Source organism: Salvelinus fontinalis, chromosome 42 (assembly GCF_029448725.1).
Source record: "Salvelinus fontinalis isolate EN_2023a chromosome 42, ASM2944872v1, whole genome shotgun sequence".
In the NCBI taxonomy this organism is placed as follows: domain Eukaryota; kingdom Metazoa; phylum Chordata; class Actinopteri; order Salmoniformes; family Salmonidae; genus Salvelinus; species Salvelinus fontinalis.
The window spans coordinates 3,734,887-3,750,847 of record NC_074706.1 but is presented as its reverse complement, the minus strand read 5'-3'; the positions used below and the strand labels follow the sequence as shown (position 1 = coordinate 3,750,847).

General features: G+C 44.9%; 1 protein-coding gene across 1 annotated transcript; it reads left to right on the top strand.

Annotated features, from left to right (window-relative positions):
- The first annotated feature begins 5,609 nt into the window (after nucleotides 1-5,609).
- On the top strand, nucleotides 5,610-14,687 carry cryba1l2 (crystallin, beta A1, like 2). The gene is made up of 6 exons (XM_055909988.1): nucleotides 5,610-5,716; nucleotides 6,397-6,473; nucleotides 6,596-6,714; nucleotides 10,032-10,173; nucleotides 13,480-13,622; nucleotides 14,090-14,687. Exons 2-6 carry the CDS (start codon nucleotides 6,399-6,401, stop codon nucleotides 14,235-14,237), a joined length of 627 nt encoding a protein of 208 aa, XP_055765963.1. The 5' UTR covers nucleotides 5,610-5,716; nucleotides 6,397-6,398; the 3' UTR covers nucleotides 14,238-14,687.
- The last annotated feature ends 1,274 nt before the right edge of the window (nucleotides 14,688-15,961 follow it).

Genomic DNA, 15,961 nt, shown 5'->3' with positions numbered 1-15,961 from the left:
TATTATGATCTAACAGGAAAAACTGATCCTAGATTAGCACTACCTTGAGGCACTTTATGAATACCGGCCCAAATCCTAGATCTGAGCTAAAGGTTATGATTGGTATTTGTAATTGTATTTATTATGGATCCCAATGAGTTCCTGCCAAGGCAGCAGCTACTCTTCCTGGGGTTCATTATGGATCCCAATGAGTTCCTTCCAAGGCAGCAGCTACTCTTCCTGGGGTTTATTATGGATCCCAATGAGTTCCTGCCAAGGCAGCAGCTACTCTTCCTGGGGTTTATTATGGATCCCAATGAGTTCCTGCCAAGGCAGTAGCTACTCTTCCTGCGGTTTATTATGGATCCCCAATAGTTACTGCCAAGGCAGCAGCTACTCTTCCTGGGGTTTATTATGGATCCCCATTAGTTCCTGCCAAGGCAGCAGCTACTCTTCCTGGGGTTTATTATGGATCCCATTGAGTTCCTGCCAAGGCAGTAGCTACTCTTCCTGGGGTGTATTATGGATCCCCATTAGTTACTGCCAAGACAGCAGCTACTCTTCCTGGGGTTTATTATGGATCCCAATGAGTTCCTGCCAAGGCAGCAGCTACTCTTCCTGGGGTTTATTATGGATCCCAATGAGTTCCTGCCAAGGCAGTAGCTACTCTTCCTGGGGTTTATTATGGATCCCAATAAGTTCCTGCCAAGGCAGCATCTACTCTTCCTGGGGTTTATTATGGATCCCAATTAGTTCCTGCCAAGGCAGCAGCTACTCTTCCTGGGGTCCAACAAAATAACGGCAGTTTATAACATTTTAAAAACATTACAATACATTCACAGATTTCGCAACACGCTGGTGTTGGGGTGTGGACATTTGATCCTAGATCAGTGCTTATAGGTACCATCTGTTTGGAGAGAGAGATTGGTTGAGAGAGCAGAGATAGAGATAGATGGATCTCATTTGATAAGATTTGATGGATAATAAAATTGTCTTATGGACAAGGAGATACATGTTTGAAAATCATATGGTCTATGGTAGTATGGTCTATGGTAGTATGGTAGTATGGTCTATGGTAGTATGGTCTATGGTAGTACGGTAGTACGGTAGTATGGTCTATGGTAGTATGGTCTATGGTAGTATGGTCTATGGTAGTATGGTCTATGGTAGTATGGTCTATGGTAGTATGGAAGTATGGTAGTATGGTAGTATGGTATTCGCCCTGTTATTTTGTCATTGTAGCTCCACCAACAATAACACCATGTGAATATACCTCACCAACAGTAGGCCAACTATCTGTAATGGGGGTGTAGAAGTCACTTTACCTTCCCTAAGGAGCCATTTCTGACAAGTCAGGAAGAATATGTTGACAAAAACAACAGCTGAAAAGCTACATTGTTATGTTCTATCCCTATATATTGAATTCCAACATATTGTAAACCTCATTTTAACCCTGACCTTGACCAGACAACATGAATCATCTCACTGCCCAAGTAGCATCACCAGGAAATGTACCGCTATTGAGTGAATTGTCATCTCACCAACATGGACGTGTTCATGTTAAATTGCATGTCTTTCTACATTCGATAAAACAATTTAATGACACATTATCAAGTAGCAGGCCTCATGTTAGACACCGCTGAGCTATACCAACATGACAAATACACAAAATACTTCACGACTCTGTGACATAGAGTAGGACCAATTAGAACCTACATGCTGATCTAAGGTCAGTTTATATGATTTCCCTCCTAATGATACAGCTTAGAATATGGAGAGGGTAAGCTGATCCTAGATCTGTGCCTAGAGACAGTTACCTGAATCCTAAATGGCACCCTGTTCCCTATTTTAGTGCACTACTTTTGACCAGAAGCCCATAGGAAATAGGGTGCCATTTGGGACATAGTCACAGTTTCCACCTCATACCAGAGGTTCATGGTGTGTACAGTAGCCATTTTGGATCTGTGCACTCATCACTTCTGAACAGTAGCATGCCTGGATGGGAGGAGTCTGTGGGGCCATTGAACAGAGGGCCGAGTTCAGTGCGATGCCACAAAACAGAATGTTCAGATAGATATGTATCAAGTAGAACAGTTACATAGAATAGGGTCTCTGTCAATAAAAAAGTGGTCAGATCAAATCAAATCAAATCAAATTTATTTGTCACATACACATGGTTAGCAGGTGTTAATGCAAGTGTAGCGAAATGCTTGTGCATCTAGTTCCGACCATGCAGTAATATCTAACAAGTTTTATAACCTAACAATTTCACAACAACCAGAAGCAATTGATTACAGGCAACATCCGCATTGAGCTAAAGGCTAGAGCTGCCGCTTTCAAGGAGCGGGACTCTAAACTGGAAGCTTATAAGAAATCCTGCTCTGCCCTCTGACGAACCATCAAACAGCAAAGCGTCAATACAGGACTAAGATCGAATCGACCTACACCGGCTCTGACGCTCGTCGGATGTGGCAGGGCTTGCAAACCATTACAGGCTACAAAGGGAAGCACAGCCAAGAGCTGCCCAATGACACAAGCCTACCAAACGAGCTAAACTACTTCTATGCTCGCTTCGAGGCAAATAACACTGAAAAATGCATGAGAGCACCAGCTGTTCCGGAAGAGTGTGTGATCACGCTCTCCGCAGCCGATGTGGGTAAAACCTCTAAACAGGTCAACATTCACAAGCCCGCAGGGCCAGACGGATTACCAGGACGTGTACTTTGACCATGCGCTGACCAACTGGCAAGTGTCTTCACTGACATTTTCAAACTCTCCCTGTCCGAGTCCTTAATAACAAGATGTATTAAGCAGACCACCATAGTCCCTGTGTCCAAGAACACTAAGGTAACCTGTCTAAATGACTACCGACCCGTAGCACTCACGTCTGTAGCCATGAAGTGCTTTGAAAGGCTGTTCATGGCTCACATCAACACCATTATCCCAGAAACCCTAGACCCACTCCAATTTGCATACCGCCCCAAGAGATCCACAGATGATGCAATCTCTATTGCACTCCACACTGCCCTTTCCGACCTGGACAAAAGGAACACTTATGTGAGAATGCTATTCATTGACTACAGCTCGACATTCAACACCATAGTGCCCTCAAAACTCATCAATAAGCTAAGTACCCTGGGACTAAAAACCTCCCTCTGAAACTGGATCCTGGACTTCCTGACGGGCCGCCCCCAGGTGGTAAGGGTAGGTAAGAACACATCCGCCAGGCTGATTCTCAACACAGGGGCCCCTCAGGGGTGCGTGCTCAGTCCTCTCCTGTACTCCCTGTTCACTCATGACTGCATGGCCAGGCACAACTCCAACACCATCATTAAGTTCGCCGATGACACAACAGTGGTAGGCCTGATCATCGACAACAATGGCCGTGTGGTGCCAAGACAACAACCTCTCCCTCAACGTGATCAAGACAAAAGAGATGATTGTGGACTGCATGAAAAAGAGGACAGAGCACGCCCCCATTGTCATCGACGGGACTTTAGTGGAGAAGGTTGAGAGCTTCAAGTTCCTTGGTGTCCACATCACCAACAAACTAACATGGTCCAAGCACACCAAGACAGTCGTGAAGAGGGCACGACAAAACCTATTCACCTTCAGGAAACTGAAAAGATTTGGCATGGGTCCTCAGATCCTCAAAAGTTTCTACAGCTGCACCATCGAGAGCATCCTGACTGATTGCATCAATGCCTGGTATGGCAACTGCTCGGCCTCCGACCGCAAGTCACCACCGAAGGTAGTGCAAACGGCCCAGTACATCACTGGGGCCAAGCTTCCTGCCATCCAGGACCTCTATACCAGGGGCTGTCAGAGGAAGGTCCTAAAAATGGTCAAAGACTCCAGCCACCCTAGTAATAGACTGTTCTCTCTGCTACTGCATGGCAAGCGGTACCAGAGCACCAAGTCTATGTCCAAGAGGCTTCTAAACTGCCCAAAGCCATAAGACTCCTGAACATCTAATCAAATGGCTACCCAGACTATTTGCATCCCCCCCCCCCCCTTCTCCCCTTTCAAACCGCTGCTACTCTCTGTTGTTATCATCTATGCATAGTCACTTTAATAACTCTACCTGCATGTACATATTACCTCAACTAACCACTGCCCCCGGCACACCGGTACCCCCCTGTATATAGTCTCGCTATTGGTATTTTACTGCTGCTCTTTAATTACTTGTAACTTGTATTTCTTATTCTTATCCGTATTTTTTAAACTGCATTGTTGGTTAGGGCTTGTAAGTAAGCATTTCACTGTAAGGTCTACACTTGTTGTATTTGGGCGCATGTGACTAATAAAACTTGATTTGATTTGATTAAGGAATCACAACAGCTCTATGAAAGGCATTTTCATCTGCAACATCTAAGTAGGATGCCCCACTACAGCACGTTCAGATAGAAATATATCATGTAGAATATACATGCTACTCATTCACATAGGAATCATGACAGTTACAAGACATTTCTATATGCAACATTTGGAAAGAAATAGGCTCGAGGCTCGACTCTCGACTCTCGACCAGAATTAAAATCTTGACATTTCAGTCATCAATTTGCGGCCTGCATCAACATGATTTAAAAATAGACTCTCTGGTATGTAATGTGGAATTCCTACCATAATGTTCTCAGTCTAAAATCTGCAACCTCACTGTTCAAATAATATTGTTGCACATGCAATATACCACATATGAAGTGTGTGTGTAAACAGTCGGCCACCAGCCTGCCATAACCTTCTCAAATGTTCTAGCTCAGAGGTCAAGGGTTAAATGAGGTCATCAGGAACTGTGTGTGTGTGGGGGGGGGGTCACCATGACAAACGTGTGAACTCACCAGTACTATGGGCTTGGATAAACAGAACATAATTATATTGGCCTAACATCTCTAGTATAGCCTAGCCTACTGCTGTAACCTACTACAATTTTAGTTCACTTTAAAAAAAATATATATATATATGCTATATAACTAGTGTTAGTATATTATGCTATATCAATACTAACATCTAATTTGATTGAAGTCATTGTGATAGGCAAGGCAGCTATTTCATAACATTATCTCTACATTTAACTGAAGTCACACTCTTTGACACTGATTTCTAGTTTCCATCATTTCCCTAAATGTTTAACTCTAAAAGCACACAGTGGTCTGACCACAGCACAGGAGAGGTAAATCCTTGTCATTCTCTACCTACAGCCCGGCCATTGTTAACGCTCTACCTACATACCGGTCATTGTTAATGCTATACGGCACTGCTGACCTATACGAATATTACGGCGTTCGGCCCAACACTGGGCCCCCCATTCACTCTGAACGGACCGCGAACATCACTGTCCCACCATGCATTCAACCGGTACTATATTATCTGCTGAGTCAACAAGGCGCACACCCGACCGCATAGGAAACAAATAGAGAGAGAGAGAGAGAGAGGGAGAGGGAGAGGTGGGGGGACTCGTGTATTGCTCACACGGCAGTGCGCACCCATAGGACACATTTACGCACGGACACACAGAGGGGTGCCGACATAGAAACACGCGCACGGGCGTGCTCACTTTACCCCCAACTCACTCACACCTCTCACACAGACATGATGAAACGCGCACACGCACGCACGTTGTCGCCAGTGGAGACGCGCGGGCCACCGTGGACTGCGGTATAAAACAGAAGCGCCAGATTCTCACAAAACTCTATGTAAGGGGATTGGCGCGTGAGAGAGAGGAGAGGAGACGAACCAGGTAAGCCCCCGGTCCTGGTTGAACCGAATAGCCCATGGTGTTTCAACAGAACGGATTTAGGCCTAGGCTACCCACCGGCGTAACACTCATAATTTGATAAACATTTTGAGAAGTATTTCTTAACCTACATTTATAAAAATGTTAAATGTCATTGTAGGCCTAGTCCAAAAAGGGTTCGTTGTTGGTGATGGAATAAATATAGGCTGTTATTAGAAATTGATAAGGTTTAGTTATTGGATTTGGTGATGGCTTATGTTACAGTACGTTTTATAAAACGGTTTTAACCAGTTTTTAACTTTGTATTTATATTTTTTAAACTTTTTGTAAGGATTGTCACAACTTCTTTGGGGATATGCTACGCTACCATGACCTTTTATTAGAGTTTTTGGATGCTGGCAGTAATGGTAGTTGGTTGTGGATGAAGCTGGAAAGGCCCACAGAATGGAAATAATATCAGAGTGACATCTCGAACATGAGGACATTTCCAGATATCATCATTAACACATTTCATAGATTACTGGGAATGCATAAACAATATTAAAGGATTTGAATAGATTGAATTGTAATCCTAGTTTAAATGATGAAACGTCCCTCTCTCTCCCCTGCTCTATCTCTCTCACATGCCACCTCTCTTTCTCTCCCCCTCTCCCCTCTCTCTCTCCCTCCCCCTCTCTCTATAGACATGAATAGAGCTACTAAAACCCACATGACCTCCCCCATGTTTTTCCCTGGCATGGGTATGGCCCCTTTCTTCAAGGTGATCTCACACACACGCTGGTTGATTTTATGTACATGTGCACATACACACACACACATATTTAAATAATCAATGATATGATTTACACAAACACACTAATATGTATCTATCTGTCCCTGTAGGTGACTGTGTTTGAGCAGGAACACTTCCAGGGCAAGTGCCAGGAGTTTACCTCTGAGTGCTGTAACATCCAGAACTGTGGTCTGGACAACATCCGCTCTATCAGAGTGGAGAGTGGAGCGTGAGTCTCTTACTACCCTGGTTGTCTGTGGAGGCTGTGTGTGTGAGTGGGGCTATCGGTGTGTGTTTGTATGTGTTGGTGAGTGGGGGTATCTGTGTTTGGTGTTTGTCTGTGTGGGTGGGGGTGTGATTCTCTGTGCTGTAGCCTGTTGTCATGCATGGTCAACCATTGACCACCAGGGTGGGGTGTTGTCCCTCTGTCCTGCTCTTGTCTCATTGTATTTTAATCTGTCCCCTTCTCTCTGAATGAAATGTAACATGTCAGTAACTCTCCCCCCCCCCCTCTCTGTCCCCTTCTATCTCTGAATGTAACATGTCAGTAACCCCCCCCCCCTCTCTGTCCCCTTCTATCTCTGAATGTAACATGTCAGTAACCCCCCCCCCCTCTCTCTGTCCCCTTCTATCTCTGAATGTAACATGTCAGTAACTCTCTCCCCCCCCCTCTCTGTCCCCTTCTATCTCTGAATGTAACATGTCAGTAACCCCCCCCCCCCTCTCTCTGTCCCCTTCTATCTCTGAATGTAACATGTCAGTAACCCCCCCCCCCCTCTCTCTGTCCCCTTCTATCTCTGAATGTAACATGTCAGTAACCCCCCCCCCTCTCTCTGTCCCCTTCTATCTCTGAATGTAACATGTCAGTAACCCCCCCCCCTCTCTCTGTCCCCTTCTATCTCTGAATGTAACATGTCAGTAACCCCCCCCCCCCCCTCTCTCTGTCCCCTTCTATCTCTGAATGTAACATGTCAGTAACTCTCTCCCTCTCTCTGTCCCCTTCTATCTCTGAATGTAACATGTCAGTAACCCCCCCCCCCCCCTCTCTGTCCCCTTCTATCTCTGAATGTAACATGTCAGTAACCCCCCCCCCCCCTCTCTCTGTCCCCTTCTATCTCTGAAAGTAACATGTCAGTAACCCCCCCTCCCCCCTCTCTGTCCCCTTCTATCTCTGAATGTAACATGTCAGTAACCCCCCCCCCCCCCTCTCTGTCCCCTTCTATCTCTGAATGTAACATGTCAGTAACCCCCCCCCCCCTCTCTCTGTCCCCTTCTATCTCTGAATGTAACATGTCAGTAACCCCCCCCCCCCCCTCTCTCTGTCCCCTTCTATCTCTGAATGTAACATGTCAGTAACCCCCCCCCCCTCTCTCTGTCCCCTTCTATCTCTGAATGTAACATGTCAGTAACCCCCCCTCCCCCCTCTCTGTCCCCTTCTATCTCTGAATGTAACATGTCAGTAACTCTCCCCCCCCTCTCTCTGTCCCCTTCTATCTCTGAATGTAACATGTCAGTAACTCCCCCTCCCCTCTCTGTCCCCTTCTATCTCTGAATGTAACATGTCAGTAACCCCCCCCCCCCTCTCTGTCCCCTTCTATCTCTGAATGTAACATGTCAGTAACTCTCCCCCCCCCTCTCTGTCCCCTTCTATCTCTGAATGTAACATGTCAGTAACTCTCCCCCCCCCCCTCTCTCTGTCCCCTTCTATCTCTGAATGTAACATGTCAGTAACTCTCCCCCCCCCTCTCTGTCCCCTTCTATCTCTGAATGTAACATGTCAGTAACCCCCCCCCCTCTCTCTGTCCCCTTCTATCTCTGAATGTAACATGTCAGTAACCCCCCCCTCTCTCTGTCCCCTTCTATCTCTGAATGTAACATGTCAGTAACCCCACCCCCCCTCTCTGTCCCCTTCTATCTCTGAATGTAACATGTCAGTAACCCCCCCCCTCTCTCTGTCCCCTTCTATCTCTGAATGTAACATGTCAGTAACCCCCCCCCCCTCTCTCTGTCCCCTTCTATCTCTGAATGTAACATGTCAGTAACCCCCCCCCTCTCTCTGTCCCCTTCTATCTCTGAATGTAACATGTCAGTAACCCCCCCCCCCCTCTCTCTGTCCCCTTCTATCTCTGAATGTAACATGTCAGTAACCCCCCCCCCCCTCTCTGTCCCCTTCTATCTCTGAATGTAACATGTCAGTAACCCCCCCTCCCCTCTCTGTCCCCTTCTATCTCTGAATGTAACATGTCAGTAACCCCCCCCCCCCTCTCTCTGTCCCCTTCTATCTCTGAATGTAACATGTCAGTAAACCCCCCCCCCCCTCTCTCTGTCCCCTTCTATCTCTGAATGTAACATGTCAGTAACCCCCCCCCCCTCTCATCTCTGAATGTAACATGTCAGTAACTCCCCCCCCCCCCTCTGTCCCCTTCTATCTCTGAATGTAACATGTCAGTAACCCCCCCCCCCCCCTCTCTGTCCCCTTCTATCTCTGAATGTAACATGTCAGTAACCCCCCCCCCCCCCTCTCTGTCCCCTTCTATCTCTGAATGTAACATGTCAGTAACCCCCCCCCTCTCTCTGTCCCCTTCTATCTCTGAATGTAACATGTCAGTAACCCCCCCCCTCTCTCTGTCCCCTTCTATCTCTGAATGTAACATGTCAGTAACCCCCCCCCCTCTCTCTGTCCCCTTCTATCTCTGAATGTAACATGTCAGTAACTCTCTCCCTCTCTCTGTCCCCTTCTATCTCTGAATGTAACATGTCAGTAACCCCCCCCCCCCTCTCTGTCCCCTTCTATCTCTGAATGTAACATGTCAGTAACCCCCCCCCCTCTCTCTGTCCCCTTCTATCTCTGAATGTAACATGTCAGTAACCCCCCCCCCTCTCTCTGTCCCCTTCTATCTCTGAATGTAACATGTCAGTAACCCCCCCCCCCCTCTCTCTGTCCCCTTCTATCTCTGAATGTAACATGTCAGTAACCCCCCCCCCCTCTCTCTGTCCCCTTCTATCTCTGAATGTAACATGTCAGTAACCCCCCCCCCTCTCTCTGTCCCCTTCTATCTCTGAATGTAACATGTCAGTAACCCCCCCCCCCTCTCTCTGTCCCCTTCTATCTCTGAATGTAACATGTCAGTAACCCCCCCCCCCCCTCTCTGTCCCCTTCTATCTCTGAATGTAACATGTCAGTAACCCCCCCCCCCTCCCTCTCTGTCCCCTTCTATCTCTGAATGTAACATGTCAGTAACTCTCTCCCCCCCTCTCTGTCCCCTTCTATCTCTGAATGTAACATGTCAGTAACTCTCCCCCCCCCCCCCCCCCTGTCCCCTTCTATCTCTGAATGTAACATGTCAGTAACTCTCTCCCCCCTCTCTGTCCCCTTCTATCTCTGAATGTAACATGTCAGTAACTCTCTCCCCCCCTCTCTGTCCCCTTCTATCTCTGAATTTAACATGTCAGTACCCCCCCCCCCCCCCTGTCCCCTTCTACCTCTGAATGTAACATGTTGGTAACTCTCTCTCCCCCTCTCTCTCTCTCTCTCTCCCCTTGTAGCTGGGTGGGCTTTGAGCACCATGACTTCCAGGGCCAGCAGTTCATCCTGGAGAGAGGAGAGTACCCCCACTGGGACGCCTACAGCGGCTCCCTGTCCTACCACGTGGAGCGCCTCATGTCCCTGCGCCCCATCTACTGTGCTGTGAGGACTGTGTGTCTGTGTGTATGTGTGTGTCTGTGTCTGTGTGTGTGTGTGTGCGTGTGTGTGTGTGTGTGTGTGTGTGTGGGAGAGAGAAATACAGCGAGAGATGGATACATAGAGAGCGTGGGAAAGAGTGTCAGTATTTTATGTTAGTGTTTATAGAAGACAGTATTCTATGTTAATGTTTATAGAAGACAGTATTCTATGTTAGTGTTAATAGAAGACAGTATTCTATGTTAGTGTTTATAGAAGACAGTATTCTATGTTAGTGTTTATAGAAGACAGTATTCTATGTTAGTGTTTATAGAAGACAGTATTCTATGTTAGTGTTTATAGAAGACAGTATTCTATGTTAGTGTTTATAGAAGACAGTATTCTATGTTAGTGTTTATAGAAGACAGTATTCTATGTTAGTGTTTATAGAAGACAGTATTCTATGTTAGTGTTTATAGAAGACAGTATTCTATGTTAGTGTTAATAGAAGACAGTATTCTATGTTAGTGTTAATAGAAGACAGTATTCTATGTTAGTGTTAATAGAAGACAGTATTCTATGTTAGTGTTTATAGAAGACAGTATTCTATGTTAGTGTTTATAGAAGACAGTATTTTATGTTAGTGTTAATAGAAGACAGTATTCTATGTTAGTGTTAATAGAAGACAGTATTCTATGTTAGTGTTTACAGAAGACAGTATTCTATGTTAGTGTTAATAGAAGACAGTATTCTATGTTAGTGTTTATAGAAGACAGTATTCTATGTTAGTGTTTATAGAAGACAGTATTCTATGTTAGTGTTAATAGAAGACAGTATTCTATGTTAGTGTTTATAGAAGACAGTATTCTATGTTAGTGTTTATAGAAGACAGTATTCTATGTTAGTGTTTATAGAAGACAGTATTCTATGTTAGTGTTTATAGAAGACAGTATTCTATGTTAGTGTTTATAGAAGACAGTATTCTATGTTAGTGTTTATAGAAGACAGTATTCTATGTTAATGTTTATAGAAGACAGTATTCTATGTTAGTGTTTATAGAAGACAGTATTCTATGTTAGTGTTTACAGAAGACAGTATTCTATGTTAGTGTTAATAGAAGACAGTATTCTATGTTAGTGTTTATAGAAGACAGTATTCTATGTTAGTGTTAATAGAAGACAGTATTCTATGTTAGTGTTAATAGAAGACAGTATTCTATGTTAGTGTTTATAGAAGACAGTATTCTATGTTAGTGTTTATAGAAGACAGTATTCTATGTTAGTGTTAATAGAAGACAGTATTCTATGTTAGTGTTTATAGAAGACAGTATTCTATGTTAGTGTTTATAGAAGACAGTATTTTATGTTAGTGTTAATAGAAGACAGTATTCTATGTTAGTGTTAATAGAAGACAGTATTCTATGTTAGTGTTTACAGAAGACAGTATTCTATGTTAGTGTTAATAGAAGACAGTATTCTATGTTAGTGTTTATAGAAGACAGTATTCTATGTTAGTGTTTATAGAAGACAGTATTCTATGTTAGTGTTAATAGAAGACAGTATTCTATGTTAGTGTTTATAGAAGACAGTATTCTATGTTAGTGTTTATAGAAGACAGTATTCTATGTTAGTGTTTATAGAAGACAGTATTCTATGTTAGTGTTTATAGAAGACAGTATTCTATGTTAGTGTTAATAGAAGACAGACAGAAGGATAGAGTACTGTATGTGTGTCAGTCTGTATGAGAGAAGCAAAAAGGAAAGATTGTGTCCTATCGTGTTTAACCCTCCCCTTCTCTCTCTCCCCCTCTATCCTCTCTCTCTCTCTCCCCTTCTCTCTCTCTCCCCCTCTATCCTCTCTCTTTCTTTCCCCTTCTCTCTCTCTCCCCCTCTATCCTCTCTCTCTCTTTCCCCTTCTCTCTCTCTCCCCCTCTATCCTCTCTCTTTCTTTCCCCTTCTCTCTCTCTCCCCCTCTATCCTCTCTCTCTCTTTCCCCTTCTCTCTCTCTCCCCCTCTATCCTCTCTCTCACTCTATCCTCTCTCTCCCTCTATCCTCTCTCTCTCTCTCCCTCTCTATCCTCTCTCTCTCTCCCCTTCTCTCTCTCTCCCCCCCTATCCTCTCTCTCACTCTATCCTCTCTCTCCCTCTATCCTCTCTCTCACTCTATCCTCTCTCCCTCTATCCTCTCCCTCACTCTATCCTCTCTCTCACTCTATCCTCTCTCCCTCTATCCTCTCCCTCACTCTATCCTCTCTCTCACTCTATCCTCTCTCACTCTATCCTCTCTCCCCCCCTCTATCCTGTCTCCCCCTCTATCCTCTCTCACTCTATCCTCTCTCACTCTATCCTCTCCCCCCCTCTCTCTCTCCCCCTCTATCCTCTATCCTCTCTCTCACTCTATCCTCTCTCCCTCTATCCTCTCCCTCACTCTATCCTCTCTCTCACTCTATCCTCTCTCACTATCCTCTCTCTCACTCTATCCTCTCCCTCACTCTATCCTCTCCCTCACTCTATCCTCTCTCACTCTATCCTCTCTCACTCTATCCTCTCTCCCTCTGTCCTCTCTCCCTCTATCCTCTCTCCCCCTCTATCCTCTCTCCCCCTCTATCCTCTCTCCCTCTATCCTCTCTCCCCCTCTATCCTCTCTCCCTCTATCCTCTCTCCCCCTCTATCCTCTCTCTCACTCTATCCTCTCTCCCCCTCTATCCTCTCTCTCACTCTATCCTCTCTCCCCCTCTATCCTCTCTCTCACTCTATCCTCTCTCCCCCTCTATCCTCTCTCTCACTATATCCTCTCCCTCACTCTATCCTCTCTCCCTCTATCCTCTCTCCCCCTCTATCCTCTCTCTCACTCTATCCTCTCTCTCACTCTATCCTCTCTCCCTCTATCCTCTCTCTCACTCTATCCTCTCTCCCCCTCTATCCTCTCTCCCTCTATCCTCTCTCCCCCTGTATCCTCTCTCTCACTCTATCCTCTCCACCTCTATCCTCTCTCACTCTATCCTCTCTCACTCTATCCTCTCTCCCTCTATCCTTTCTCCCCCTCTATCCTCTCTCTCACTCTATCCTCTCTCCCTCTATCCTCTCTCCCCCTCTATCCTCTCTCTCACTCTATCCTCTCTCCCTCTATCCTCTCCCCCTCTATTCTCTCTCACTCTATCCTCTCTCACTCTATCCTCTCTCCCTCTATCCTCTCTCCCCCTCTATCCTGTCTCTCACTCTATCCTCTCTCACTCTATCCTCTCTCCCTCTATCCTCTCTCCCCCTCTATCCTGTCTCTCACTCTATCCTCTCTCACTCTATCCTCTCTCCCCCTCTATCCTTTCTCCTCCCAGTCCCACCAGAGCAGTCGTATGCAGATCTTTGAGACAGAGAACTTCATGGGCCGCAGCGCTGAGCTGTGTGATGATTACCCCTCTCTGAGGGCCATGGGCTGGTGCATGCCTGAGGTCGGATCCATGCACGTTCAGTGTGGCGCGTAAGTCAACATTAAACACAAGCACACACTCACTAATTAGATACTGTACAAAAACACAATGGCACAAACCTCAGGAGGTTGGTGGTACCTTATTTGGGGGGGGGGGGGGGGGGGGGGGGGGGGGGCTCGTGGTAACTGCTGGATCAAAATAATTGGAATGGTATCAAACACGTGGTTTCTATGTGTTTGATGCCATTCCATTTGCTCTGATCCAGCCGTTATTATGAGCCGTCCTCCCCTCACCAGCCTCCACTGACACAAACACACTCCAATCTTGCTATAGTGGGACAATTAAAGCAAAACATTGTGTGACAATTCTATTCAGTGTCAAGCGAAACTCCACTCTAAGCCAAACATGTTTCTCCCTCCCTATGTCCCTCTGCACACCACCTATCACCCTCTCTCCCGCCATTCCTCTCCCTTCCCCCTCCGCTCCCTCTCTCCCTCCATCCCTTTCTCTATCACAGCTTTGTGTGCTACCAGTTCCCCGGCTACAGGGGCCAGCAGTACATCATGGAGTGTGAGAGACACAGTGGAGACTACCAGCACTGGAAGAACTGGGGTTCCCACTGCCAGACCCCCCAGATCCAGTCTATCCGCCGTATCCAGCACTAACCGGGCCCAGAGCGGACCGTACCACTAACAGAGCCTCAGGCTTCGGCCTAGGGCTGGGTCTACTGGGGCCTTGTCACGGCACGACCACCACAAACACAGTCAGTCAGAACCATCCCACAGTTTCTACTAACACATCTCAACTTCGTCACGGACGTCCTCAGATACTCTGGTTGATAACACAACAGGGTATTATTTCTACGAGAGGCGACTCGTATATCAGTGCCGTAACGTCAACAGCAACGTGAGACGAGTTAAGTCATCACCGTAACACATGTTATAGAGGACCGTTATAGTGTAATAACGGCCTAGCAGGTTGTAGTATATATCACAGATATATATCAGGGACTTTGGTTCACCAGCACCAAGAACATCAATAGACAGTGGTGGTGAGAGAGGAGGAGGGAGATCATCACTGACCAATAAACTCACGCTCACCTCAAACCTGGGTCCTGTGTTCTTCTTGGGTAGTATATGTTTGTACACATTCACTATATACCATACTATAAACGGGGTAGTTTGGATACTGGATGCTGATTGGCTAAAACAGCATTCAGCCGTGTGTATGTGAGACCGTATACTATGACGTTTAGCCTTTTCACCTTCATATCATTGAGCCTTTTCACCTTCATATCATTGAGCCTTTTCCCCTTTATTAAAATGGCTACATCAACAATAGTTTGGCATGCCGATGTAGAAAATAAGCGTTTGATGAATTTGAGAGAAAACAAAACGAAAAGAACACCGTGAAACAAACAAAGTGGGCACTTACCTGCTTCACTGACTGGTGTGTAGAAAAAGGGATACATTGTGAGTTTGGGAATACAAGAAAAACGGAGCTGTACTATACATATGTCTTCATACACACATCTACTATACACTGTACTATATAGTCTTTTATACACATATACTGTACTATAGTCTTCTATACACATATCTATTATATACTGTACTATATAGTCTTCTATACACATATACTGTACTATAGTCTTCTATACACATATCTACAATATACTGTACTATATTGTCTTCTATACACATATATACTGTACTATAGTCTTCAATACACATATCTACTATATACTGTACTATAGTCTTCTATACACATATACTGTACTATAGTCTTCTATACACATATCTACTATATACTGTACTATATAGTCTTCTATACACATATATACTGTACTATAGTCTTCTATACACATATCTACTATATACTGTACTATATAGTCTTCTATACACATATATACTGTACTATAGTCTTCTATACACATATCTACTATATACTGTACTCTATAGTCTTCTATACACATATATACTGTACTATAGTCTTCTATACACAAATCTACTATATACTGTACTATATAGTCTTCTATACACATATACTGTACTTTAGTCTTCTATACACATATCTACTATACACTGTACTATGGCTTCATACACATATCTACTATATACTGTACTATATATACATGTCTTCTATATAGATACATCTAAATGTCTTCATACACATATCTACAATACATCTACTACATATAGTATATACTTGTATTATACTGTACATCTGTACTGTGTACTCAACATATATTGTACTATACATAATCTTTGCCTCTGGGGGGTGCTCTTGAGTCAAAAGAGGTCCCTTAAATCAGGGTTTCCCGACCCTATCCTTGGGCTCCCCCAGACATTTCACATTTTTGTTTTAACCTTAAAAAGCAACGCCTGAT

Bases quoted from the DNA above. Each gene is read 5' to 3' on its own strand.
- cryba1l2 (XM_055909988.1), top strand. From the start codon at position 6,399: ATGAATAGAGCTACTAAAACCCACATGACCTCCCCCATGTTTTTCCCT. The intron at 6,474-6,595 runs GTGATCTCACAC...CTGTCCCTGTAG, and splicing joins GTATGGCCCCTTTCTTCAAG to GTGACTGTGTTTGAGCAGGA. The intron at 10,174-13,479 runs GTGAGGACTGTG...TTCTCCTCCCAG, and splicing joins TGCGCCCCATCTACTGTGCT to TCCCACCAGAGCAGTCGTAT.